General features: G+C 39.9%; 1 protein-coding gene across 1 annotated transcript; it reads right to left on the bottom strand.

Moving 5' to 3' along the window:
- On the bottom strand, positions 1 to 27,831 carry PRPS1 (phosphoribosyl pyrophosphate synthetase 1). The gene is made up of 7 exons (XM_049872461.1): positions 27,562 to 27,831; positions 17,201 to 17,384; positions 15,990 to 16,088; positions 14,427 to 14,551; positions 6,110 to 6,283; positions 2,016 to 2,175; positions 1 to 1,111 (listed from the first exon to the last, which is right to left on the bottom strand). The coding sequence occupies exons 1-7, from the start codon at positions 27,681 to 27,683 to the stop codon at positions 1,019 to 1,021; spliced, it is 957 nt and encodes a 318-aa protein (XP_049728418.1). The 5' UTR covers positions 27,684 to 27,831; the 3' UTR covers positions 1 to 1,018.
- Positions 27,832 to 27,863: the final 32 nt, after the last annotated feature.

Genomic DNA, 27,863 nt, shown 5'->3' on the forward strand with positions numbered 1-27,863 from the left:
CACCATCACACACATACACTTTATTAGCTTCCTTGACAAGAGACAATGACAATTGATAATATTTCTAACAGAAATTTCAGGTCATTTGAGAGGTCAAAACAGGTCCAAGGAAGGAAGATGGAAATTAAATATTTAAATTAATCAAAAGGCAACATGACATCATCTAAAATCTACTACCATGATGGTAGCAGCCAAGGAAAATTAAGCTACAGCAAAACCATGTAACGTAAATGTTAGCAATTACATAGCAGGAAGCAAGTTTGCTTTCTGTAAGACTATGGTACACTGATCATTTGGACCCAAGAGGATTATTTGGCCAGGAAAAGGTCAAGATGGTGGAAGGTAAAGCCAAATTGAAATGAACAGGTACAAAGGAGGATCCAAGATACACAGTCCCCGCGCAGATGGTGACGGATCAGTCTTCTTCCTCCCAAGAAGCATTTGCTGGCACTGTGCTGCCTCCCCTCATGACCCCACCCAATGGCTGTGAAAGCTGAAAGCCAGCTCCTGCCTTATAGGGGCTCAGCAACCAGGAGACTTAGGTTTGGGGTTGCCTGGGGCTCTTGCTGTAATTTAGCATAGACCTTGGAGAACTTGTGACACAGGGGCACAGGGTTGACACACCACGGAGGGGGGTATGTATTGGGTTGGCTTTGTTGCTAGTTGTTCTGAATAAAGAAAACCCTGAAGGATTCACATGCAAAGCAGTCTCAGCTTCCCCCATCACCTTCAAACACCCCTACAGGACACCCTCAAAGTCTGAAATCTTGCAGCAACTGAGCTGTAGTTAAAGCTGCAAGGCTCCCCAGATCATCAACGAAGCCAGAATGAGACAACGCAGGTTGGAGATCCCAGCAATCTCAATCTGTCTCTCCCCATAGCTCTAATATACCTGATGTGGGATGTAGAAAGCTACACTGGAGCAAGCTGGGTCTTCTGCGGAACGTTTCATCAAATACCAAGGGAAAATAAGGGGCGGGGTGAATTTCATTTTTAAAAAGCCTCAGAAGTTATTCTGTTACAAAGGGACATGGCTAAACAGGTAGGAAACTGATTCCCCATTGTGAGTTCTCCGGATGGCTTCTGCAAGGATCATGGAGATGTCGATCACCTAGAACGGCGAGAAAAGTGGCAGGTTAGTATCCTACAGACAGAAGATCCTCGGCAAATTTGCAGAGACTGATGAGAAGCCCAGTGAGTGTCCTTCCTCTTAAAACATGTGCTGTTTCCCCTCACCAGCCTGCATCCAGCAACTCTTCTAATATTTTTAATATTACCACTTAAGGAAGAATCAAAATGCCAATGGCAGAAAAATTCTGACTTGGACTCATCAAGGTGGTGGTGGGTGGGCATTTAAAAATCCTTAAGCATGAAAAAAGAGAAAAGAAAAATGAGACAAACAAAAAAACAATGTACAATGACAACAACCCTCCAATTCTAAATAGTAAGTTCAGAAAGGTAATGAACTGCTGCACACATTATTAAGGCCTTCTTCTTTTAATGCAACAGTGCTCAGATGCCAGCGTCTAACATTTGCTAGGGGAATTACTTTAAAACACTGGCGCCAGGACCTTTGGTTTTGTAGGTCTGGGAGCGGGCAGAGGAATCTGCATTTTAACAAGAACTTCAGGTAACTAACATGGGTGCTTTCCAGTGCACACTTTGAGAAACGGAAGTTCTAAAGACTGTACAATCAGTTTAAAGGTTTCACACTGTCTACAGGGGCCAATAAGTAGAGACATGCACACGTACTTTAATGTTCATCAGAAACACTGGGAGAACCTGTTAGAGTGCAAAATGCTACGCCGCATCCTCCAGAGGTTCTAAGGTCTAGCAATTCCAATTTTTAAACCCATAATCTTTTCTTTTTTTGAGATCACAGATTATAATGACAGACTAAACCCTTACAACCAAAGAAGGAAACCTTCAGAACTCAGACAGACACCTATTAAGCATATGCAACCACCTCTTAAAAACTTGGTGAAGTCATGTTTTTACAAGAATCGTATCCTCACCTGTATTTTGGAGCAATGCTTCATCTTATCCTCTTGAGGTATGGTATTGGTGACTACTACTGCTTCAAAGCATGCATTGTTGATGCGAGAAATGGCTGGGCCAGAAAAGATTCCATGTGTCAAGATAGCATAAACTCTGGTGGCTCCAGCTGAGAGAAGTCTAGAAGGAAAAGCAGAGTTAATTTGGATTAATCTTGTTACTACAGAATCTGAACTATGGGCAGACATAATGTATACCACTTCTTGGCTGGGCTCATAAAAACCTTCTATGGATGATTCTCTGTCCCCTTTCCCTTTTCTGGCTAGCCAAAATGGAAATGTCTTCCAAGGTAATCTTGGAAGCTACACATTAAAGATGCAGAGTCACAAGATCTAAAGAGTCTGGGTCCCTGAACTACTGTTTAGAGAAAAAAACAAGTCCAACCAGGAATGCTATATTTTTATGGAAATAACATATGCCTTCAACATTTGTTTGCCGACCCTGCCCTCCCCCCAGAAGTATTTTCCTAAGTGCGCTATGCTAATTTTTTACAGAAACATGTAAAAATAATTGGCATAGCAGCACTTACATAAAACCTGGGGGTGTGGGAGAAGGGCGTGGATGACAAACAAATGGAGAAGGTGCTTGTTATTTTGTGTAAAAATGCTTTGGTTGGAGTATGGCATGAATAAGAAAGAAACTATATAATGTTCAGTCACTGACATTCACTTACAGCAATTAGCATTACCTGAATGCATACTCCAGGATCCAAAACAGGGACGATTCAGCACACAAATATGTTTTTTAGCATTTACCATGTGCCAGACACTGTTCAAGACACAGACTCAGAGGTTTATAAGAAATAATACTGTCCATAGTGGCTTGGATTGTAAGCAGTGGGGAGCCACTTAAGGTAGTGAAGGAGGTGTGAAGGGATCTGGCCTTGGTTTTATAAAGATTACCAAGTGGTGAGGTGTTAACAGGTTGAACTGTATCTGAAAAAAAGATATACTGAAGTCCTAACCCCTGGTACCTGTGAATGTGACCTTATTTGAAAATAACATCTTTGCAGATATAATTAGTTAAGTTCACATGAGATCAAACTTGAGTAGGGTGGGCCCTTATCCAATATGATGGTGTTCTTATAAAAAGAGAAAACTAAAAACACCCCAAACCCATTACTATTGAGTCAATTCCAACTCACAGTGATCCTATAGTTCAGGGTAGAACTGTCCCAAAGGGCTTGTAAGGCTGTAAATCTTACTGCCACATCTTTTTCCCACAGAGCACCTGGTGGGGTCAAACCGCTGATCTTTCAGTTAGTAGCCAAGTGCTTTTAACCACTGTGCTACCAGGGCTCCTTATAAAAAGGGAAGAGACACAGAAAAAGATGCAGCAGGAAAACAGCCATATGAAGATGGAGGTAGGAACTAGAATGATGCTCCCACAAGCCAAGAAATGCCTTTGGCGACCAGAAGCTGAAATAGACAAGGAAGGATCTTTCCCTAGAGCCTTCTGAGATAGCGTGGGCTTGCCAACATCCTGAATTTGAGCTTATAGCCTCCAGAGCTATGAACATACATTTTTTAAAGCTACCCAGTTTGGAACATTTTAATCAAAGAGTCTTTAGACAAATCCTGATCAAAAGGGGAAAAATGTAGAACACAATTTCAAATTCTCATACAATCCAGTCTTTCTGAACCTTAAACCAAAAATATCCCCTGAAGTCTTCTTAAAACCAAACAACAGTTTAGCTTATCTAGAAACAAAGGTGGAGCCGTGGTGGCACAGTGGTTAAGAGCTATGGCTGTTAACTAAGAGGTACACAGTTTGAATCCACCAGCCACTCCTTGGAAACCCTATGGGGCAGTTCTAGTCTGTCCTAGAGGGTCGCCATGAGTAGGATTCAGCTCCATGGCAACAGGTTTGGTTTTGTTTTGGCTTAGTAACAAAGGTTTGCCTTGAGCATTATGCTCTTTTAAGAACTTATCTACATGGGATCGAACTGATAACAGCAACTAGAAAGATTAGAAAGGAAACCTTAGGGGGCAGTGAGCTTATGTTAATGATGGAAGAACAACTCAGAAAAGAAGGGTGAGAATGGTTGCACAACTCAAAGAATGTACTCAATGTCACTAAATTGTACATGTAGAAACTGCTGAAGTGGTGCATGTTTTGTTGTGTATATTCTCAAGAACAACAAAAATAAATTTTTTAAAAAAGCCACCAAGTTTGTGGTGCTTTGTTATGGCAGCCCTAGGAAACGAACACAGGAAGCAATGTGAAAGATGGGCAGATGAGGTAAAAGACTGGTGACTGGCAACCAAGAGAACAGTGAGGAAGCCATCTACAATAGTACAGGCAAGAGATGAGAAGTAATATGAACTAAGACATTAGCAGCTAAAATGGACAGTTAGGAGGTAAGACTAGGATCATCAGCTTAAGTAAAATAGGAATACGAGGATAAGTTTCTGTCCCTTCAGACCTATGAATGTCCACCTGAACTTGTTTTAAAAAAACATCTAAATGAGATTAAAGGGACACATTGGCCCAGGGGCAAGGACTAGAAGGTACGAGGGAACAGGAAAGCTGGTAATAGGGAACCCAAGGTGGAGAAGGGAGAGTGTTGACATGTCATGGGGTTGTTAACCAATGTCATAAAAACAATATCTGTACTATTTAATGAGAAACTAGTTTGTTCTGTAAACCTTCATCTCAAGTGCAATAAAAATTAAATTAAATAAAAAAACATATCAAAAGTAGAGTGCTCTGGAGAAAAGAATACCTGACACATGCTAAAGTATGGATAGAGCTTGAAGACATTATGCTGAGCAAAATGAGACCATCACAAAAGAACAAATAGTGTACTGCTTCACTTATATAAAAAGACAAGAAAAGGCAAATATATAGAGAATAAAGTTTACTAGTGGTTACCAGTGGCGGGAAGAAGGGGAAAACGGGGGGTTAACAGTGATGAAAAAATCGTATTAAGGGTAAGGTTGCAGAGCTGATTATTTTAATTGCTGTCAAAAAGCTGTACTCCTGTAAAAAGTTGAATTGGCAAATGTTCTGTGGTATATTTATAACAATGACAAAAAAATGAGTAGCTGCTGAGGCTGCTTATGTACAACCAAACACCTCATGGGATTTGATTCTTTGGTTTGGAGGATTAGGGTCATGGTTTCACGGGACATTCCAGTTAATTGGCCTGATGATATATTTAGTGCCTTTCTTCTACCTCCTAGTTCGTTGTGTAGTGCCTGGGGTCTTAAAAGTTTGCAAGCAGCCATTCAAGGCACAACAATTGGTCTTTATTCACTTGGAGCCAACAGACAAGGAGAGTCAGGAATAGAGCATATGGCATGTGTGGTTAATTGCACCTATGAACAACTTCCCCCTTTGCCATGAGACCAGAAGAACTGGATGGTGCCTGGCTACTATTACTGAACATTTTCGTCAAAGATTCCATAGAGGAATCCTGACCAAAAAGGGAAAAATGCAGAACAGAACTTCAAATTATCACAGCCTCTAGACTTTCTGGAGCCATGGAGGGTAGATGAACACCTGAAACTATTGCCCCGAGATGATCTTTAAACCTTAAACCAAAAATATTGCCTGGACTCTTCTTAAAACCAAACAATAATTTAGCTTAACTAGTAAAAGAGTCTGCCTTGAGCATTATGCTCTTTTAAGAACTATCTATATGGGATCAAACTGACAACAGTAGCTTGAAAGATTACACAGAAACCATAGGGGCAGTGAGTTTGTTAATGAGGGAGGAAAAACTCCTAAAAGGAGGGTGAGAATGGTTGCTCAAGTTGAAGAATGTGATCAGTGTCACTGAATTGTACATGAAGAAGCTGCTGAATTGGTGTATGTTTTGCTGTGTATATTCTCAACAACAACAAATAAAATTTAGAAGGAAAAAAGAAAAAATTTTGAAAAAGTACTGAGCTCATTAATTTATATGTATTGTACTTCAAGTCTAAACCAATAAAAAGCTCCCTGAGCTACTTATCATCCCTTTGATCTAGTTCCAAAAACAATCAGCAGGCTTAAGCCAGTCCAGTGCACTATTCACTTCTAACCACTGGCCCCACAACTGCACACTCACTTGTCAGCTGCATGGCAGATTGTGCCACAAGTGTCGGCCATATCATCCACAAGGATAGCCACGCGATCCTTCACATCTCCTACAAGCACCATGCGGTCTACTTCATTGGCCTTCTTCCGTTCTTTGTGAATCAAGGCGAAGTCCACATTCAACCGGTCTGCAATAGAGGTCACTCTGCCAAACAGGGGATGCTCAGAGTTAAAACCTGTGTGTGTGGCTTCTATGACAAAAGAAACAGACTGAAGACTGGACTTGTTTTCTGGGGGAGAACACTCCCTGAAACCAAACATTCCCAGGGCTAGTTAGAAAGTAACCACTACTAACTTCTCAAAGGCAAACATCACAGGCTGGGTTTTATGGAAGAATGCCTCCATGTTCTGATGCTGTTATTAGGTAACTTCGAGTCAATTCCGACTCATGGTGACCCTATATGACAGAGTAGAACTGCCCCATAGGGTTTCCTAGGCTGTAATCTTTATGGGAGCAGATCGCCAGGTCTTTTCTCTTATAGAGCCCCTGGTGGGTTCAAACCACCAACCTTTCAGTTAGCAGCTGACTGTTTAACAATTGTGCCACCAGGGCTCCTTTATATCCTGATAGGTGATAAATGCATTACCCAAATTTAGATGACAATTCATGCTGCGTTAGAGTCACGGACAGAAAGATACCCTCTCATCAGTGCTGGGAAGCCATGTAATGCTAAGGCACATTTATTTAATGAATTGGCAGTGGAAGGGCAGAGGGAGATTTCATTCACTAATGTTAAGAGTGCACAGATAGTCCCAATTTACACAATAGAAGAGCCGGGAAAGGTGACTATAGTTAAGAAGTCAACCTGAGCATGACAGGAGAGTAGCAATACCCAGCCTGTTCCAATGCCCACGCCCTCATCACACTCCCCGCAGTGATGGCAGCAAAACATCTACCAACTGTCAGTGTGAACTGTACCTGGACACCAAGCTTGGAATTTCCTGCTAGAAAGAAAGTTATACTGGTTAAATGGGCAGACTAGGCGACTCACTATACAGCTCAAATTGTCACCAAGTCAAAACAGAATTCTTCTTTTTTTCTTATTACGAGATGATACAAACCAGATTAGAAAATGGGATAGAAGGCAAATCTGTCTAGTGACTATCATTTAAGTCACCCAAACATATTCACTCAGAGTAAATGACACTGTGCTAGCTCCAATGCTCCACTATACCACCCTCCTCACACGTGAAGAGGCATGTGCTTTCATTTTGGTTTTGTTTTTTAAGGTAGTGCTAGTCTAACTGCAGTGTCATGCCCCATTTTCCTTGTGGGTATGCTCACATATCTGAGTTTCTGCTGGACTGGGGAGAACACGTGACCAGGGACGGATTACCAATAAGCAAGGTAAGCACATGCTTAGGGCATCAACAAAACAGGGGCACCAGTTGTCCAAAGCAAAGATCCACAGATGCCAAGCACACAGGACACCAGGAAAAGTGACCACCACAGTGAAAGGGAACTGGCAGGACACTAAATGAAACTGATACCAGCTCCAGTGCGTGACAATGTGCCAGCAGGAAATAAAGTTCACACAGGCTCATGAGGGCACCCATGCACTTCCACACCTTCATTGACATCTGTCTCCTATGGTTCCCTCCTGTGTAACTGAAAGGATCTCAACAGGTCTCTTGGGAGTATACTATTAATTTCTAATAAACAGGTGGGGGTGGGCTGTCGAGTCTAAGTCTTGCTACATTCACCCAATATGCAGCTGGATCCAACATGAGTGGTTACTGGGCAAGGACGGATTATATTAATAGATAACAGGTCTCTGGTATATTTGGAGACAACCTTCTTGTACATCCACGTCTGCTGATCCTGCAATTCCAGCCAGGGAGGCCAGCTATGCTCTTTGTCATGATACAGGCACGTACAAGGGTATGCTCTTGTGCATGTCCTGGTAAACAACCAGTGGGAACTCCAGTCTCAAATGACATGCAAAAGTGAGGGAACTCAAGTAAGTTGACAACTGCAATGAATTCAGTCAAGTTACTTTTTAACTATATAGCATTTACGTATAGAGTTATGTCCTAAGTTTTGTAAATGATAAATATTTATAACTTTACCTTTAAAACGTTTGACATACACGCAGATACAATCTAGCATACATTTAATATAATACTAAGTTGGGTAATAATTTAATACTAATATAGCAAATGTCCAAAAAATACTGGAAATCTTAATATTTATCTAAAGGGAAAAGTTTTTGTGTGTCACGTGAGTTTTGTTTTTTATTGTCTGTTGCATGGGACATAATGCTTAATATTACTCTATACATGCTAATAAATTAGGTATTAGGCACATTAAGAGGACACAAAATTCAGTATTTATCAGGCAAAACATGTGTTTCTGTTTTGCAATAATTACTGTGTTTTTTAATTTGTTTTCCAAGAAAGCAACAAAGGACATTTATCATAACATTACATTTATATTTATCAGAATATTTATGTATATCCATGTAAGGAAATTAAAACAATTCCTTGAGGAAATTAATTAGATGAATATTCAGATAATGAAAATTATATAAATGTATTTTACTTTCCATTTCCCTTTTGATTTTCTTTTTAAGAAGTTGATATTGCCATGACTCGCCAAACAAACTTGCTCGTAGAGAAGTGCTACTATCGTTACATCAATTAAGTATGTATCTCCGAATATGCGAGCTGAACAATTCCACAAAGAAATAAAATGTAAATTTTATAAATTTTGTATACGATAGCAGTTATATTGCCCTTTTTATTTCAGACCTATCAGGTATAGCCACACACTTAGTTCTCTCTCGACCACATAAGAATACGCCATTGGCACTACAATCATGTGACTTGTGACGTATCTGGTCCTGTCCTGTGCAAACTGAACCAAAATGCATCTTCAGATCGAGCATACCCTTGTATTTGTATCATGCTCCTTGTGACTGCTCTCGCCCCTGTCGGTATCAGCTGTAGTCCAATGAACTGTGAAGATGCAGCATCAAAGGACGGAAAGTGAGTGCACAAGTTTTTAAGTATTATTTCAAGACAAAAACATTTGTGGAGATCTGCAAAAGGCTCGCCAACAAACATATTATGACAAATGAATGAAATTATTTCCAACTGCCTTGTAAGTACTATTTCTTTTGACTATCTCAGACCTGAAGAATGAAATTACATGTTCCAAATCAATTTTTTTTTACTAATTTTCAAATATAAATTTTTGTGTTAACATCCAAATTCGAATGTAAATTTTATAAATTTTATTTATTTTTAATTATTCAAATTTATTTGCTATGGTAGGACCAAATTTTTAAAAGTGACACAATTTTATAACAAGGTAAAATGAAACAGCAACAACTAAGTGGAGCATAAAAACGAAAGCTCACAGAAGATAAAAAGAAAAGGACTTGTGAATCCCTAAAGACAATTCCAAAATTAACTTCCTTTTTGTAACATAACAAATTGGAAGAGAATTCTTCCACTGAACATTCAAGTTTAATGGGTGCAAATCATTGTCCTAGTACTGCTAGGGCAGAAATTATTAATTAGCAACATAACAGAATTTGTTCCAAATTCTGCATCCATTCCTTGCTGTAGTAAAAAAGATTAATAATGGTATAGAAAGTGAAACTATTTTAGAATCTGCAACTGTCGCATCTGAAGACCCTATAAGTAACAGAAATACAGATCTAGCTTTGTGGAATAATTTTTCTTCTCATGATGTAAATTATCGTATTCAAAGAGGACCAATTGATTGTCAATATCACAACAGACCATTTAAAAATTCATATGGAAAATTTCTAGATGGTAAACAAACAGGGTTCTGTAGCCAGAATATATTTCTAGGGTGCAAAGCAAATTGTAAAAATTATAAGAGGGAGTGGCTACTGTATTCTCCCCATCAGTTGGCTCTGTATATTGTTTTGCTTGCAAACTATTCAGTCCTAAATCATTAATCCTCAATTTGCAACAGATGGATTTAGTAACTAGCACAACTTGAATATGATTGATAAACATGAAAACAGTTCAATTCATAAAGACTGGATATTGTCATATTTAAACTGATGATATGGTTTTGGCTTAACTCATGAACTGAAAATACAAATTAATGAAGAATGTCAGTATTGGAAAGCCATTTTGCAAGGTGTTGTTGTCATTATTACAATTGCTGAATGTGGACTATCGTTTTGAGGAAGAAATGAAGCTTTTGGGTCCCCTCAAAATAGAAATTTTAGGGGTTTCCTTGAACTTGTTGCTTAGTTTGATCCATTTTTAGCAGGTTTTATTTCAAAATGTAGAAACACAGGAAAGGGCAACCCATCATATATGTCTAAAACAACATGTGAAGAATTAACTTCATAAGTGATAAAGTTCAATCAACTATTTTCAGTGAAATAAGTACAGCTCGATATTACAGTTTATCTGTAGACTCCACTCCTGATCTTTCTCACACAGATCAGCTAAGTATTGTTTTAAGATCCTTATCTCCAATAGATGAAAAACTTGTTGAGCGGTTTATCACATTTACTAGCTTAAAAAGTCCTATCAGTGAAGAAACTACAAATGAAGTACTTAACTACTTATGTGTACTTTGCAAAATTGATTTATCTAGGTGGAGAGGCCAGTCCTATGAAAATGCTGCCAATATGTTAGGGCATTACAAAGGCATGCACCAGAAAATTTTAGAATGGAATGAATATGCCATTTCCAAGCTATGTACTGCGCATTCACTTAATCTCATAGAACATAGCACAGTAGATTGTTGTCTGGAAGCAGTTGACTTTTTTTTCTATTGTTCAGTTCCTCTACACATTTTTTGCTGCCTCTACTCACTAATGGGCAGTTCTTAAAACACATTTAGGCAATGACTGAGAAATAAAATGTCTTTCTAACACATGCTGGGAAGCGCATGCTAAAGCAACAAGTGCAATCCTGGAATTGTACACTCGGGGTCTAGATGTCTTAGAAAATATTGCTGAAGACCAGACAAAAAAGGAGATGCCAAAAGAAAAGCTGAAAACATCACCAACAAAATGCATACGCTAGATTGTGTATTTATGTTGGTTATGTGCAATAATACATTGTAGCATTTTCATTGGACAAGTCGAGCTCTCCAAGATTCAGAAGTAAATTTAAAGACATGCACAGATCTCTTATCAGTTATTAACAGGGTATTTATATAATGTAAGAAAAGATTTTATATTTTTGAAAACACAACAAAACAAATACTGATTATCAAGCAGTCCACTGTTGCAGAAGCATTAGAAAGAAATAAATAAATGACAGAAGTGCTCCAGAAATACTGAGTGCCACATACTACCCCGTTACGGACACACCTAAATCTTGCATGAAAAGAAGGGAGAAAGTTTATGAAGTTCTTTCAAATACATTTTCTTTCTTAACCAGTGTGGATGTACCTGATGGAAGAATGCATGAAGGCATCCAAGAAATTGGTGCAGGCTTATCCCAATAACTTAAATACAAACCTTTACAGAGAAGTGCAACAATTTCATTCTTACACGAGAACTAAGTTTACAGATTCAGGAAAGACAAATTTTACTCATGTACGTATGTATCAGTCCGTGATAGAAGATAAAATACGACGTGTATTTCCCAATGTTAAAAGTGCTTTACACATATTCTTAACTTTAACGATCACAACCTGCACAATAGAACCCTTATTTTTGTCCTTAAAAAAAAAAAAGACTCAAAACCCCTCAGCAGAGAACAACGATTCAAGAAAGACTTGATTCATTATCCTCACTATGTATGAAAGTAGTTATTGTTCGGCAGCTTAACTGTGACAAAAATCAGTGAAGAATTTGTAAGAACAAAGAATAGAAAGAAATATTTTTAATTATAACATATTAGTGATGAAAGATCTATCTAAAAATAAAATATAGTAATTCATTGTAATATTGGAACCCTGGTGGTGCAGTGATTAAGAGTTTGGCTGCTAACCAAAAGGTCAGCAGTTCAAATCCACCAGCCGCTCCTTGGAAACACTATGGGGCGGTTCTACTCTGTCCTGTAGGGTTGCTGTGAGTCAGTATCGACTGAAGGCAAATGGTTTGGGTTTGGCTGTAATATCTGTTTTCCAATCATTAAATTTTCTTTTATGACATGTTTTCACTTGTTCATTTATAATTATAGCATTTATTACAAAACAAGCATCCAAATTGAAGTATGAGCAGTTTAAAGCAAAACTGGTGAAAGTCAATTTTCTTTGTGGGAGAGCAACAGATTTTTACACTGATTGCTGAAAACGTCTAAGTTCATGGATCCATTTTCTTTGTTGTAGAGTATGTGGAATGTTCTTTTTGTAGGAAATGGGGTACATAGTAAAAATCTTAGTACTCTGCACCCACTAAAAATTTTATAATCCAGTTCATCTCACTGCACTAAAATGGCATACGCCACTTTTGCATTCAATCACTAAAATTATAGTTGCATTTAAAAAGAAATTACATCATGGATAACTAAGACACACATATAAATATATATACATGTGTGTATATAGGAGCCCTGGTGGGGCAGTGGTTAAGAGTTTGGCTGCTAACCAAAAGGTCGGCAGTTTGAATCCACCAGCCACTCCTTACAAACTCTATGGGGCAGTTCTACTCTGTTCTATAAGGCCACTATGAGTTGAAATTGACTCGACAGCAACAGGTATATATATAACTCAGATATCCCGTTTGAATGCTTGAGTAAGCAGAGGAGGGAGCACCAAAGATTATCAATGCTCAGGGCCCTCACATGGCCCTGCTTGTGACCATATATAAATATACAAAGTTTGAACTATAACCTAGGAATCATTTGTACCTTGATCTAAATGAATGACACTCTGTGCTCTCCATTACTGCTGCCGGGTGATACACCGTACCTGGGCACATAACATCAACGGTAACCACTTTGCTTAGAATCACTGTTATCCAAGGCAAACACATGATCAAATTAGTTTCAGCATCGTAAACCTTCCAACCTCAGTAACCAACAAAGCACAAAGGCCTAGGAAACTAACTCCCTACACCCTTGAGTGAAGAACTACTGTGCAAATCACAATCACACAGGGATCTCTATCTACTCAAAAAACCTGCCAAGACCAAACTGACAGCCACTCACTTTGAAAATTCACCATCACTATAAGAAAATCATAATGAAAAAAATAATCAAGTAGCAATAAGTCATCTATCGAAGGCAGTTTTTCTGTACCCAACTCTGGTGAGAAAATCTTGCCTGATCATTTCAAATGTGGCTGTTGTCTAAGTCCCCTGGCAAGATGTGAGAATAGTGCCTAACGAGTTAAGACAAGCAGCTGCAAACTACCCTACCATGGCGGAGGCGGGGGCGGGGGGGGGGCAGGGGGATGTGTTTTAGGCTCTGTCCCTAGTATTACAGATGCTAACTAGTGATTAAGTGAGATTCCCCAGGCCATACATCTGGCTGAATAACAGAACAAAGTTCTCAGCTTATCAGTTCAGTTGAAGTTACTGAAATAAAGGAGTTGTTGAGAAACAGTCATTGAAGATTTGAATGGCTTTAGAAAGTTCTGAATTAGCTTTTCCTAATCATCTGTGTTTTGCAGCTCTTCATTGTATTTCCACAAGAAGAAGAACATGTGTCATACTCGTGACTGCATTACTAACGAGTAATCCACTAAGGAAATCAAGAGCTTTTAGCCTGTGCTGTGTGAGCTTTATTATAAAGCACTGTAACTCAACCCCTGGCGATCAGCTTGCTTAAAATTTTAAGGTCTTGGCTTTAAGTAAAAATACCACACTTTATTTTCCTTCCTGCTTAATTTTTTTTTTTAATCAGGAAAGATTTAATGAAGCCTTAGCTACAGAACAATTTTTAAAGAAATCTTCCTGCTTAATATTTTAATCCCGAGGATCAACATGGTCTAGGCAACAGCATTATAATAGGTGTGTAAAAGCTTACTTGTCCACTAATATTCTGTGGCTTGATAGCAGCTGCCACTCCTTAGAAAACCAGATTTCCTACCCTTCCCGATAGGTTTACAGCCGTGTAAACTCTGCAGTGTCAACTTACTCATGTGTTGCAGTCAAGCCCATAATACCATGACTTTTTAGAGCCCTTTTCTCTCTTGTCTTCCAAGTAGTCACTCAGGCTGGTAAAAGAGGAGTAAAACTATATTTGACACATGTCTCAGCCACTGGTGCATCCATTCTAAAGTACTTAAAAAACTATCGCTTAAATGGAAAAACATCACTTTGTTTAGATAGAAAACCAACACAACTCTTTGAAAGATTTTCCCAGTAGAATGGGAATAATGCTAATTTCAACCATACCTCTTAGCTCCGCCAGCATCAGGCGAGACAATAGTACAGTTCCTCCACTCAGAGATATTCTCCCTTATCCACTTTAGGACAGCTGGCTCGGCATACAAATTGTCCACTGGGATATCAAAAAAGCCCTAGAGAAAGAAGCTGGATTAGTTCTATTTCATTTTCCTTCTCTTTCATGTACAAATGGCTAACACAAAGAAGGAACCCCAGTGGTGCAGTGGTTAAGCATCTGGCTGCTAACCAAAAGATCGGCAGTTTGAATCCACCAGCTGTTCCTTGGAAACCCTATGGGGCAGTTCTACTCTGTCCTATAGGGTCACTATGAGTTGGAATTGACTCGACGGCAATGGGTTTGGTTTTCAACACAAAGAAAGTAACCTGCCCAAAGAATACCTTACTGTGACATTCAAACTGACTAGAAGGCATGCCCAGTGTGGAAGGCTGTAAAAACAGCATCCTTGAATCTGGGCTGTGTGAGAGCCCAGCCAAGATCAGCAAAGTCAGCCCTCAGCCAACCCACAACTGATCATAGGCACAAGAATGAGCCCTTGCCAAGAACAGCCAAATTCAGCCAAGACCAGAATTGCCCAGCCAAACTGCAGACTCATGAGTTAATAAATACTTATTGCTCTATGCCAGTAAATGTTGGGCTGGTTTGTTAAGGAGCAAAAGCTAACTGGTAAATTAGGTGATCTGTGTTCCAATTCTAGTTGCTGCAAATTAGTTGTTTCATAACCAATTTGTTCTTCTATAAAATGGGTATGATAATCACCTGTCCTATGTACCTCATTAAAGGAGCCCTGGTGGTACAGTAGTTGAAGCAATCAACTGCTACCTGAAAGGTCGGCAGTTCAAAACCACCAGCTGCTCCACAGGAGAAAGATGTGGCAGTCTGCTTCTGTAGAGATATACAGCCTTGGAAACCCTATGGGGTTGCTGTGAGTTGGAATCAACTCTACAGCAGTGGGTTTAGTTTGGGATGTAGCTCACTGAATTGCCATAAGACTCAAATGAAAGTCCTTTAAAAAGCGTAAAATATAAGATGGTATTCTACTCCCCTTACTCTGGGTTTATGCTAGAGAAGAGGATCCAATATCTGTGGCTCTGAATTGAAGATCCCGAATACTCAAGAATAATAGCGACCCTATGGATAATAGCAATAGTAATAGCAATGACAATTAACAGCTCCCATCTATTGAGTACCTGTTACGTGCTAGACATTACACTATGAATAAATTCCAATGTGTTCTAATTCAGGATAGATATCATCTAATACTTACAATAATGGAAGTGTACATTCAGAGACGTTAAATAACCTGCTCAAGGCTACAAAGCTAGAGTCAGAGCCAGTATTCAAACCTAGGTCTGATCCCAAAGCCTCCCTATCTAACCAGCCCCAAGTGACTAAGACTATGAACTATGCTTAGGGTGGATATGTTTAAAATGCAGGTGATACCTAGCATATTCGAGCTGCAACTTGGGCACAGTTTCTCTGCAGTCTTCGGTATTATCCGTTCTCTTCTCCCACCTTTCTAAACCCCACTATGTAGTAGCTTCCATTGATACCTGAATTTGAGAAGCATGGAGATCCATGGTGATGATATGATCTGCACCTGCTACGGACAGCATATTTGCTACAAGCTTGGCCGAGATTGGGGCCCGGCTCTAAATGGGGAGAAGAGGAAACGAAAAACAAAAATCAAAAAGCCAATTTGAGTACGAGTTCATTTGTTCAAGAAGCATTTATTTACTTATTGTATACCTACTAAGTTTAAGGCACTATGCAGCCAGGAAATTCAAAGAAGACATGACCATTGACTTTGAGTAGATCATAAGCTAGAAAAAAATATTAAGTGGGACATCTCTTTTCCAACTCGGGATACATATTTCAGGAAAGAAAATGCCTTCTCAGCTTTCACTTCTTAACTTAATGCACATACATTGCTATTTTCTGCCTATTCAAGGGTTTCCAGTGGCCATTCATTTAAACTAGATGGACTTCTAATTTAAAATTAAAAAAAAATTATTAAAATATTTTTTAACACACACATACCCAAACCTGTGTAACATTTAACACATCAAAGTTTAAAGATGCATCACGGAATGGAAATTATAGTTTCTTTTATAAATTACACCACCACGTTACTCACCTGGAGGTCAACCATCCAGCAACCCCAATCCTCTTAGATCAAAGACAAATATACCTACTGTGCTGTAAAACAGCAAAGTCCACGCATGCCCTTTCCTCTATACTCTGTAGGAGAACTATGCTCACTCTGTTGGAGTAAAGTATCTGGCTTTCTCTCAGGCACTGTGTGTAAAAAATTGGACATTGACAGCAACAGATGTAAAGCTTTATGTGTACACCTCATCCTCTAATATACCAGATAAATAAGGTGGTGGGGTGTGTGTATGTGCATATGCACACATAGATAGATAGATATAGATATAAAACCATAGTTTAAAAATAATTCTACTCCACAGGAATTGATGCTTAGTCTTACTGATAAAATTTAAGACTATCAGTGAGCTAACAAAGTCACACATGTACGAATTTAGTAAACATATAGATTACAAACTTGTTGCTTTATAAAAACTACATGTCTATTGTTTTGTGGATAGGGTGATATCTAATGGAACGTGATTTAAAAATACTCTCTAAATATATATCTGATGATTAAGTAAGTTTTTGTGACTTTGGGCAAGTGTGCCTGTTTCCCCTGCTTTAAAAAAAAAAAAGAGAGAGAGAGAGAGAGAGAAACAGCTTCTGCCCCTACCTTGTCCTTCTTATCTTGCCGGGCATAAGGGAAGCATGGGATGACTGCAGTAACCCGGCTGGCTGAAGCAATCTTGCAGGCATTAATCATGATCAAAAGCTCCATTAGATTGTCGTTGATTTCTCCACAGCCACTCTGAACAATGTAGACATCTTCTCCACGCACACTCTCGCCAATTTCCACGCTACACGGGGAAAAGGAAGGACAAAAAAAATAGATGTTTAAGAACTATACTATACTTCTACAGACAAACCCTAAACTGTTGCCATCGAGTCGATTCTGACTCATAGCAACCCTGCAGGACAGAGCAGAACTGCCCCATAGGCTTTCCAAGGAATGGCTGGTAGATTTGAACTGCTGACCTTTTGGTTAGCAGCCATAGCTCTTAATCACTGTGCCACCAGGGCTCCAGTTCTACAGACAGTTAAGATCTGAAAAGAATAGCTTCGCTACCAGTATGCTGTGTCTGGATTATGGCCGCATGTCAATGCTGAGACCCTCACACTTCAGGAGGTCCCCCGAGCCAGAAGCAACTTCCTCGGTTTCAACCCATGTGCTACATAAATATTACCATTTTCTACATGTGACACGACCGGAAGACTGGCGATGGTTAGTCTAAAGTACTTACAAGTGATTGGACCATGATTTCAGTAGGTGGCCCTTATCTTGTTTCAAACAGATACATGAATATGAATATGATATGAATGCAAATTTGATACATCACCTGTGACTGCTTTACGATCCATACTTCACAAAAGAAGTAGAAGTATTATATAAGGAATGGATCACTATTATTCTATAATGACGTTCTATTATGTGATAGTACCATCTCTACCATATTGGCAATTCACTCAACAAACATTAAATGTCTCTAGGCCAATCACTGCTAGCACTAGGGCCACAATAGTGAATAAAACAGATGTAGTCCTTGACCTCATCCTATACTAACTTGTTGTATGCAGTTGAGTTGATTTTCAACTCACAGCAACCTCATGTGACAGAGCAGAACTGCCCCATAGGGTTTCCTAGGCTGGAAACCCTGGTGGCGTAGTGGTTAAGTGCTACGGCTGCTGACCAAGCGGTCAGTAGTTTGAATCCGCCAGGCGCTCCTTGGAAACTCTATGGGGCAGTTCTACTCTGTTTTACAGGGTCACTGTGAGTCGGAATCGACTCGACGGCAGTGGGTTTGGTTTGGTTTGGTAATCTTTTCAGAAGCAGATCACCAGGTCTTTCTCTCATGGAACCACTAGGTGGGATTGAACCACCAACCTTTCGGTTGGCAGTCTAGTGCTTAACCATCGCACCAAGGCTCCTATACTAACTGTAATCTGGACCAACAAGTAGGCCTTGTTTAAAAAAAATTCCTACTCTAAAAAATTGTTGCTGTTAGGGATCATCGAGTTGATTTGACTTATAGTGACCCCATGTGACAGCAGAACTGCCCGCATAGGGTTTTCTTAGCCGTAATCTTTACAGAAGCAGATTTGCAGTGAAGCCACTGGGTGGGTTTGAACTACCAACCTTTTGGTTAGCAGCCAAGAGCTTAGCCATGACATCACCGGGGCTCACTGCTCTAAAAAATAAGGTTTATTAAATTAAAAAAAATTCTACAGGAAGTTACTCAAAATTATTATTATTATTTTTTCAAGTAAGGGTTATTTTTTACTGTGAAATGAAAGTCTCAATGCCTACCACACTTGGGTCTCTACCAAGAATAACTGAGTGAGGCCTCAAAGCTGCACTATTTTCTCTGTCAATCCTATGGGTGGGGTGTACGTGTGTGTGTGTGTGTGTGTCTGTGTATGTGTGTAGACAAAGAAGAGATCAGAGTGACTGATAACCCCTGTTGAACAAGAGAAAAACTTCTTCCCTTTATATCAAAATGCAATACAGTTATTAAATAAAAGATCATACTTTCACCTCACTCTAATCACGATCTTCTGCAGGGCTTTAGGCACTACCCATTGTCCTACGCCTAACAGGATCACTTTTACCCAACCCCTCTCTCCCCCCAGACAAAACTTCATGGAGCATTCTGAAAGGGACTTATATAGAAATCAGCAGGAAGTAATTCCATTGCCAGAAGAAGCTAATATAGGAGGATATTATTCCTTTTCAATCCAAGTAACTCTTGAAAGGATCCTACTTTTTAAAAGAATGGGGTTAGTTTGTATTGCAATGCAAGAAAAATGAAAACAAAAGGCAAAAATCAAACCGGAAACAAATTAGAACAGGGAAGTTGAGATTTCTGGTAGCCAGGAAAAAAAAAAACCCACATTAGTTTGGGTTATCTGGAAATGAACTATCTTCAGGCACTGAATTCAAGTATGGATCCTTACATCAAAAATGCATTATTTGCTCAAATCAGTAATCTAAGTTCCTACCTCAAGAAATTAGAAAAAGGGCAGAAATCAATGAAATTGAAAACAGGAAAACAAAACCCTGGTTCTTGGAGGGGGTGGAATCAATAAAACTGATAAACCTCTAGGAAGACTGATAAAAATAAAAAGACATAAATCATCAATATTAGCAATGAAACAGAGAATATCATTACATATCCTGTAGTCATTAAAAGGATAACAAGGGAATACTATGAACAACTTTGTGACCAAATTTGACAACTAAGAAGAAATGGACTAATTCCCTGAAAACCACAAGCTAACAAAACTCACCCAGGATGAAAGAGACAATCTGAACAGTCCTACAACCATTAAAGAAACTGAATTCATGATTAAAAAGAGCTTGTCCAAAAGGCTTCACTGGAGAATTCTACCAAATAAAGAACTAACACCAGTTTTGCATAATCTTCCAGAAAACAGAAGAAAAAGGAGCACTTCCCAACTCATTCTACAAGGCCAGTATTTCCCAGAACCAGATGGACAAAGGCAAGAAAAAAAAAGAAAACTACACAGGGAGGAAGGACAAAAGTGGGTGTGGTTATAAAAAGCAACGTGAAGAATCCTTAAGGTAGTAGAACTGTTCAGTATCTTGCCAGTATCAATACCCTCGTTGTATATTATACATATTTTTTGCAAGATACTACCATGGGGAAAACTGGGTAATGGGTACATTGTATCTCTCTGTATGTATTTCTTGCAACTGCATGTGAATCAATAATTACATGAAAAATCTATGGCTCGATGTTAACAAAAAGTACACTATTCAGGCAAATGTATAAAGACTAAAGTTTATTAGTGGTTACCAGGGGTGGGAGGGAGGGGGAAGGGGGGGGTCATTGCTTAGGATACACTGAGTTTCGGATAATGATGGCAGAATACTCTGTAAAAGGACAGTGGTGATGGCTGCACAACATGATGAATGTAATCAACGTCACTGAATTGTACATGTAAAAACTGGCACACTTTGTTATATATATTTTTACCATTATAAAAAAAAATTAAAGTGCACTCTTCATACCTTTAAAGAGCCCCGGTGTTGCAGTGGCTAAAGCGCTTGGCTGCTAACTGAAAGGTCAGTAGTGAGAAACCACCAGCCGCCCCATGAGAGAAAGCTGTGGCTGTCTGCTCCTGTAAAGATCACAGTCTTGGGAACCCTACGGGGCCGTTCTACTCCGTCCTACAGGGTTACTGTGAGTCAGAACTGACTGGATGGCGATGTTTTTTTTTAATTCATACTTTGCGTATACTAAACAGTTGCTGTAGCACTCCAAGAAAGCTGAGGTCATAAAGAACAACTAAAAACAAAGGCACTTAAGAGAAACTATGTGACACTAGGTAACATTGTGAGGGAACTTGAAGAACTCCAATTTTAACTCAAGAAATAGCTCAGTCAACTGCACTGTATGAACCTTATTTGCATACCTATTCCAACAAACTGTAAAAAACACATTTATGAGGAGAAATTTGAACACTGACAGGCTATTTGATATTAAAGGATTATTGTTAATTTTTCAAGGCATAATAATTGTGGTTACTGAAATATATAATATATAGATGACATGTCTGGGTTTGCTTCAAAATAATTCAATTGTGTAGTATGTGTGGAATAAGATGAAGCATGATTAGCCATGCATTGGTAAGTGCTGCAGCTAGGTAATAGGGACACTGGGGCGGGGGGTGGGGGGAGGACCACCATATTATTTTCTCTACTTCTGTATATGTTTGAAACATTCCATAATAAAAAGTTAAATAAATAAAGTGACCCTCCCTAGTTAGTATCTCATCACCCTGGTGATTCACTTTATGAAGGCAGGAACTAGACCTGTTATGCTTGTCTGTATCCCCAGCCAGCGCCAAGATGATGTGAATGAATGAATTAATACTGGCCAGGATTAGGGAGTCTCTTGCATTCATTCACGCTAGCCAGAATATGAACTGGCTGCAGGCCTGCTACTGCGAAAATTTAGAAGACTGACTTTTATCATCACTCACAACATAACTCACTTCTGATTCTACCCACGAAAACAAACGCGACCTCATTGGGTTTCCAAAGCTGTAAATCTTTACAGAGGCAGACTATCACAGCTTTCTCCCACAGAGCTGCTGGTGGGTTCGAACCACTGGCCTTTTGGTTGGCAGTCAAGTGCTTTAACCACTGTGCCACCAGGGCTCCTTTCTGATTCTACACTAGGGTCAAATAGAAACATGTTTTTTAAAAAAGGTTTTGACAAATCTATTCACATCCTTTTACAGATACTCAGCTAATATCTAATTTTGGGTAGAACTACAACCTGATGGGCCCATCAGAATGCGCTAGCTACAAAGAATTTTATAGTGGGATTCTTAGTGATACTGGGTAACATAATAAACAATAAATCAATTGTGTGCACCCTCAAGTAGCTGAGTTGACATAGTGCTGTCTATTCCCCCCCCCTTTTTTTTACTTATGGATACTTGATCCAGCTTTTATATGAATTTTTCCTGACCTTCAGTTATAACAAGTAGAAGGATAAGTATCCTATATGCTAAGGATACTTTATTAATCACCAGATCAGCCCTAAGAAACAACTGAATCTGCTGGAAATGCCAACTATGCCAAAGCCAAAAATGCTGTGAAGACATTCTTTAAAAATCAAATGGACAGGCAAGACAGACTCAGGGAGGGCTTTTTGGAAGAACAACTTCCATGTTTTCCAACCACTCTGTCCAGTGTGGTAGCCACTGGCCACATGTGGTTAATGAGCACTTGAAATGTGGTTGAGTGTGACTGGGAAGCTGAATTGAGATGTGCAGTACATGTAAAAAATGCACACTTTATTTTGTGGTAGGCCCAATAAGGCAGTAGTAGTTTAAAGAGATTTCTCAGCTCTCCTTTACTACCAGTACTGCCCTGTGAGAGGTTTCAGGCTAAAACAGTCCCTTCTACGTTTTATGGTGCAAAACTCTGGGGTCTTGACCAGGCACTTCAAATATTTGAGCAACCTCAGAACTGAGAAATTTTTAATCCCACCCAGTCATCCCCATACCTCAACTCCATGACCAAGATCTCCATTTCCCTGGGGAGATTGGAAATCAGGCACATTGATTTCCAGTAAAAAGTCAACTTTGCCCTTTGGCTCTTGTTTCAGTCAGGAACACAGAATGTCACCTGTGTTTCAGGCATTCGCTTACCAGAGAGTCAAGTTGTTTGATTAGGAGCAAGAGAACAAACAAAATTTGACAACCGCTCTAAGACAGAATAAGGGGCATGCTAATTACCTACTCCTCTGGGTTTTTAAAGTTTTATCATCAAGTAAGACAGAAGGCATCATACTTAGACCATGGTGGCTTATCTCCCTTTCCAAATGTTTCAACTATCAGAGTCAATATAAAAATATATCCACAAAACTACTATATTATTCAGTATGCTACTCAATATCACTATTTCAGGATCCCACCCATAAAATTCTTAGAATTCCGTGCCTGGAAGTTTCTAAAGAGTTTTATGAAAATTAAAACTACATAATCCACTGCATATGCCTTTATCCCCTTGGCTGCTAGGAAGCCAAGGGATACAGTTAGATGTAATACTAAACTTCAGTAACCATTTTACATCAAATTCTTGGCACAATTACTGAAGCCCTTTGTTCTGATGTATGTATCTTCTTCTTAGCTAACTTTTTGTATCTTTTCTTGAAAGCAGGTAAAACAAGAATTATAAAACTAAATTACCACTGCCCATTTAAACATTAGAGAACATCTGCTGAATATATACATTTAGTATAGATAATTCTTTTAGAAATTATAGATTCTAACATTGTATAAGGTTTTGAAAAGTAATTTTTTTTAAAAAAAATCACTTACTAGCTCACCAGCCAACACAATTGCTAGTACCATTTTTGTGTCATTACTTGATAATAATTAACCAGCAGTTTAGCTATTTCCCGAAGCCAAACTTGAGACTAAAATTTACCCTCGACATAGAAAGATGTTTGTTATGACAAAAAGGCATATTATCTAATAACGTGAAAAAGTTATTAACTATGTTAAAAATAAGGCAGTGCGAGTAAACTAGGACACTGCCTGGTTTTAGTATGCATACATCTAATTTCACTAATCAAGACCAAATTCTTCCCTCCAGTAGTACGACTGTAAGGCATAGATTTTCATAAAGCCTAACAAAGCCCATGAACTACACTCAGATTATACAGCTTGATCAAAAACAGTTCAATGAATCCTCTAAAAAATCTTAACATTATTCTTACGGTTTTCTCTAAAAGATAAGCTATAGCAGTGACTGATGGTAGAACCAAAACCAAACCTTTTGCCGTTGAGTTGATTCCGGCTCATAGTGACCCTATAGGACAGAGTAGAACTGCCCTGGAGGGTTTCCATGGGGCAGCTGGTAGATGCAAACTGCCTGCCGACCTTCTGGTTAGCAACTGTAGCTCTTAACCACTACACCACCAGGGTTTCCGAAGAAAGCAAAAGTATTACCTAGTGTCACATAGTTTCTCTTAAGTGCCTTTGTTTTTAGTTGTTCTTTTATGACCTCAGCTTTCTTGGAGTGCTACAGTAACTGTTTAGTATACACAAAGTATGAATTAAAAAAACCATTGCCATCCAGTCAGTTCTGACTTACAGTAGCCTTGTAGGATAGAGTGGAACGGCCCCATAGGGTTTCCAAGACTGTAATCTTCACAGGAGCAGACAGCCACAGCTTTCTGAGCCCTCACCAGAATTGTCTTTGATGTCCATAATTCCACCAACAGTCTCTTCAAGGCAATTTAGGCTTTTACTATTGTTGTTAGATGCTATTGAGTCTGTTCCAACTCATAGTTACCCTTCAGGGCAGAGTAGAACTGCCCCATAGGGTTTCCAAGGGGCAGCTGGTGGATTCAAACTGCCAGCTATAGTTCTTAACCATTGTGCCACCAGGGTTCCAGTTATGCCTAAAACCTGTTTGCTCCTGCAAAAGCTGGAACCTGTGTAAGGTGGAAGCCTGTCAGAGAAGGAAAACACAAATATTTTCCACTAAAACAAGCAACAGAAAAGTGGTAAGGCTGCATCCTGTCAAAGGCAGAAAACTTTCGAAACCCATAAAACCAAGGCAGTCCCATCGAGTTCCGGCTCTCACAGGTTTCACTGTAATATATTAGGCAGGAAGACCTGGTTCAGCAATTTAGAGGGCGACACATTCCCCTTGTTCTCTTCCACTAGTTAACGGGGTGTTCTCCAAATGGTTTTGAGCCAATCATTCTCCCAGCGGTTTTGGAGCAGCCAGAAGACTGGCTATGTCTAGCTTCTCCTTTACCCTTCCCTTAGCATGGAGTGGAAGTGCATACGGCTAGCACTGACTGTCAAGAAACACGAAAAGGAAATAAAGTAAATTTAAAAGCCAGGTGGTATTCTGAAGAAAATCTCAAGGCTTTAGACTACTGGGATGTTGGCATGTACAAAATACATGGGATTAATGACCTGAAGGATCAGGTTATGAGGAAAATCCTAGGAAACCAAAGTTAAAAGTCTTTCTTCCTCCTCTCAACCAATCCAAAATAACCAAATAAACCAAAATTATTTACCAATATTGAAGAGAACTGAGTTAAAATTTTAGTATACCCAAAAGTTTTAAAAGCCAGGCGAGATATATCAGCAGAAATTCAAAAGACGGATGATATTCAGTGGTGGACAAAGTACTTAACCTCTGAATCCTAGTTCCCTCATCTATTGACTATGGATAAAAGATAAACTCCACATAGCAGCATTGAGAGGATTAAATATCGTGTGTAGAATGATCCTGATTTCAGAAACAAAGCCAGTATCAGCCCCTGAGATTGTGCTCGCACCTATGCTAAGCAAAACTGTCTCATTTGATGGGCTCTGCCGTTCCCCATGTGATGACCCATAGCTCCCACTAAACTGCCCTATCCATGACCTATAGACCCCAAGAGTCATACAGAACAGTAGTTAACCATTTCTGCAGTATAGGAAAGCCAATGTGTGCATATGGGGGGCCCATAAACATAGTCAATTTTGCCCAATGAAAATTTCAGAATATCTAAGGAACCAAGAAGCTAATGATTAAGCCAGAAACAAGGACACCTAACCAGTCAGCATTTGTCCATTTTGGGCTTAATTTTATCCCAAGTTTCCAAGCTGTCCATGTTGCTGTCCAGTTGTTTAATAATGAAACCATTTCAGAGAAGAGGTAGATTCGGATTACTGATGAATTCAGAAAAAAAAAATCAGTGGCAAACTAGGTTGTTCTCTCCCTCCCCTCTCCCAATAACAAAATAGTCAAAGTTAACTTTTCAATTTACTGTATGCAGCCTGGTGTGTTGTATTATGCAGAGGGCAGAAGGGTTACCACAAGGAGAAAATAAAGCCTTCGTATTTCTCCTAGAAGCACAGGGTGTTTGGCTTAGGAAAAGGATTTAATAACCACAGTTCTCTAAGGGGACCAAAAACATCTCTAAAGGAAAACCATTCTTGTTCCCTAGGCTATACTGCCACTCATGAAGTCTGATCCTGTTTTGTGTTCTTTATTATGGTCCACAAGCTACAGAGGTGTGGTCAGAGCTAGACAGCAGCTTGGGTAGCTTCTTTTGATTAAGGTATTGCCTGGTTACAGATGGCACCAGTGTTTGCACAGTCATGTACATCACAATCAGCAGCACAATTAATCGGGCATGCAGAATGAAGATGTCCATTACACATAAATACTTTTATCGGCAAGATTTAAAAACGATAAAGGGAGTTACACTTTGGAAATCAATTTAAAGAAAAAAGGAAAGCGAAATCATTTAGGAAAAAGTGCTCAGCATCATCTTCATTAATTTAAGAGGACTGCATCTGTAAGATTGAGTGCTGTGCAGATTTGATCAACAGGGCAACACCACATATCTATGAGAACCAGAAGATCCTACATTTAGGTAGAAGGGGAATTGAAAGGATCGAGGATTCACATTCTCTCTAAGATGGCCCGATGGTGGAGGCTGAGGGTGGAAGTGGGGGGAGGAGGCAAGTTTTACAGGCAAGGCAATGAAAAAAAAAAGTCAATGTTCAATGTACTGTGCCATCCCAGTATTCCACTCCATTACCTTTCCTCTACATTTAGGTATAAAACTGTTTCCTAAATTCCCCCACGCAGCTCTAACAGACCTGAACAAGTCCAGGGTAGATGGTTTCTGAAAAATATACTTTTGCACTATCTTTATCACTAGCTACATGGAGGGAGGCCAAAGATTCCAGAATTAAGGTTCCTTAAGACTTTCTGGGTGACTCAAGCTAAGATGAACATCAAGGATATAGAGCGAATGCATCACTTTATCCAATCAACTAGATTTAACGTTTAAGTATGGCTTCATTCTATAGATTCTAAAGATGTGAAAAGCTAACGCTTGCCAAACTAATCAAAGTCCTCGGTAATAATTTTGGCGCCCTCAGTACATGTCAGTTTCACTAAGCACCAAACCCGACCGATACCATTTTGAATTGAAAAGCTGCTCCTAAGATTCAAGGAGAAAGACCAGGAGAGCTCAGAACGCAGTCGGCTCTCCAATGCAAGCTGGTCCAAGAGCTGAAGCGAACCCAGTCCAGCCTGGGTGGCTTAACAGCAAAGCGACAAAGCCACGTGTCCCCACGGCCAGGGCTAAGCGACTGTCCCCTCCCCTCGCACTTGGTGGCCACTGTCCCCACGTTGGGTCTTCCAGTGCCTGCCTTCAAACCCAGCCAAAGCAGCTTCGCCCCGCGCTCCATCTTGACTCCACCCCACCGCACGGTGAGAATAAACGTGACCTTTCCACCAGAGGTAAAATAACGGAAACAGCCCGCGAGAGACGCTCGCCACCAAGCTGTCCCCTCCCGCGCCCCCGCCCCTAGGAACTGAGGCGACGGCCCCATCCCCCCGCCCTCGGCAGCTCCCGCGGAGCCCCCGCGGCCCGGGCAGGTGAGCCCCGCTGGGAGTTCCAACTTGGCCCTTACCAGGTCTCCTGGTTGCTGAATTTCTTAGTCACCACCTTGCCCAGCTCCAGGCCCAGGCGATCAGCAATTTTCTGGGATAAATCCTGGTGGGAGCTGCCGCTGAAGATTTTGATATTCGGCATCCTGGCCGACTACCCTGGGCACTCTGCGCTCAGCGATCACTGCTGCTGCCGAGGCTGGAATCGAAGTCGTACTGCAGACTCGGTACTAACCGCTGCGCTTTGCTACTCCGCCATCTTACGTTCCCGCCGGGCGCGCGGCTCTAAATTGCCCAGCGCTGGGAGGCGGGGACCGCACGAAAG

The sequence above is a fragment of the Elephas maximus genome, chromosome X, assembly GCF_024166365.1.
Source record: "Elephas maximus indicus isolate mEleMax1 chromosome X, mEleMax1 primary haplotype, whole genome shotgun sequence".
Lineage (NCBI taxonomy): Eukaryota > Metazoa > Chordata > Mammalia > Proboscidea > Elephantidae > Elephas > Elephas maximus.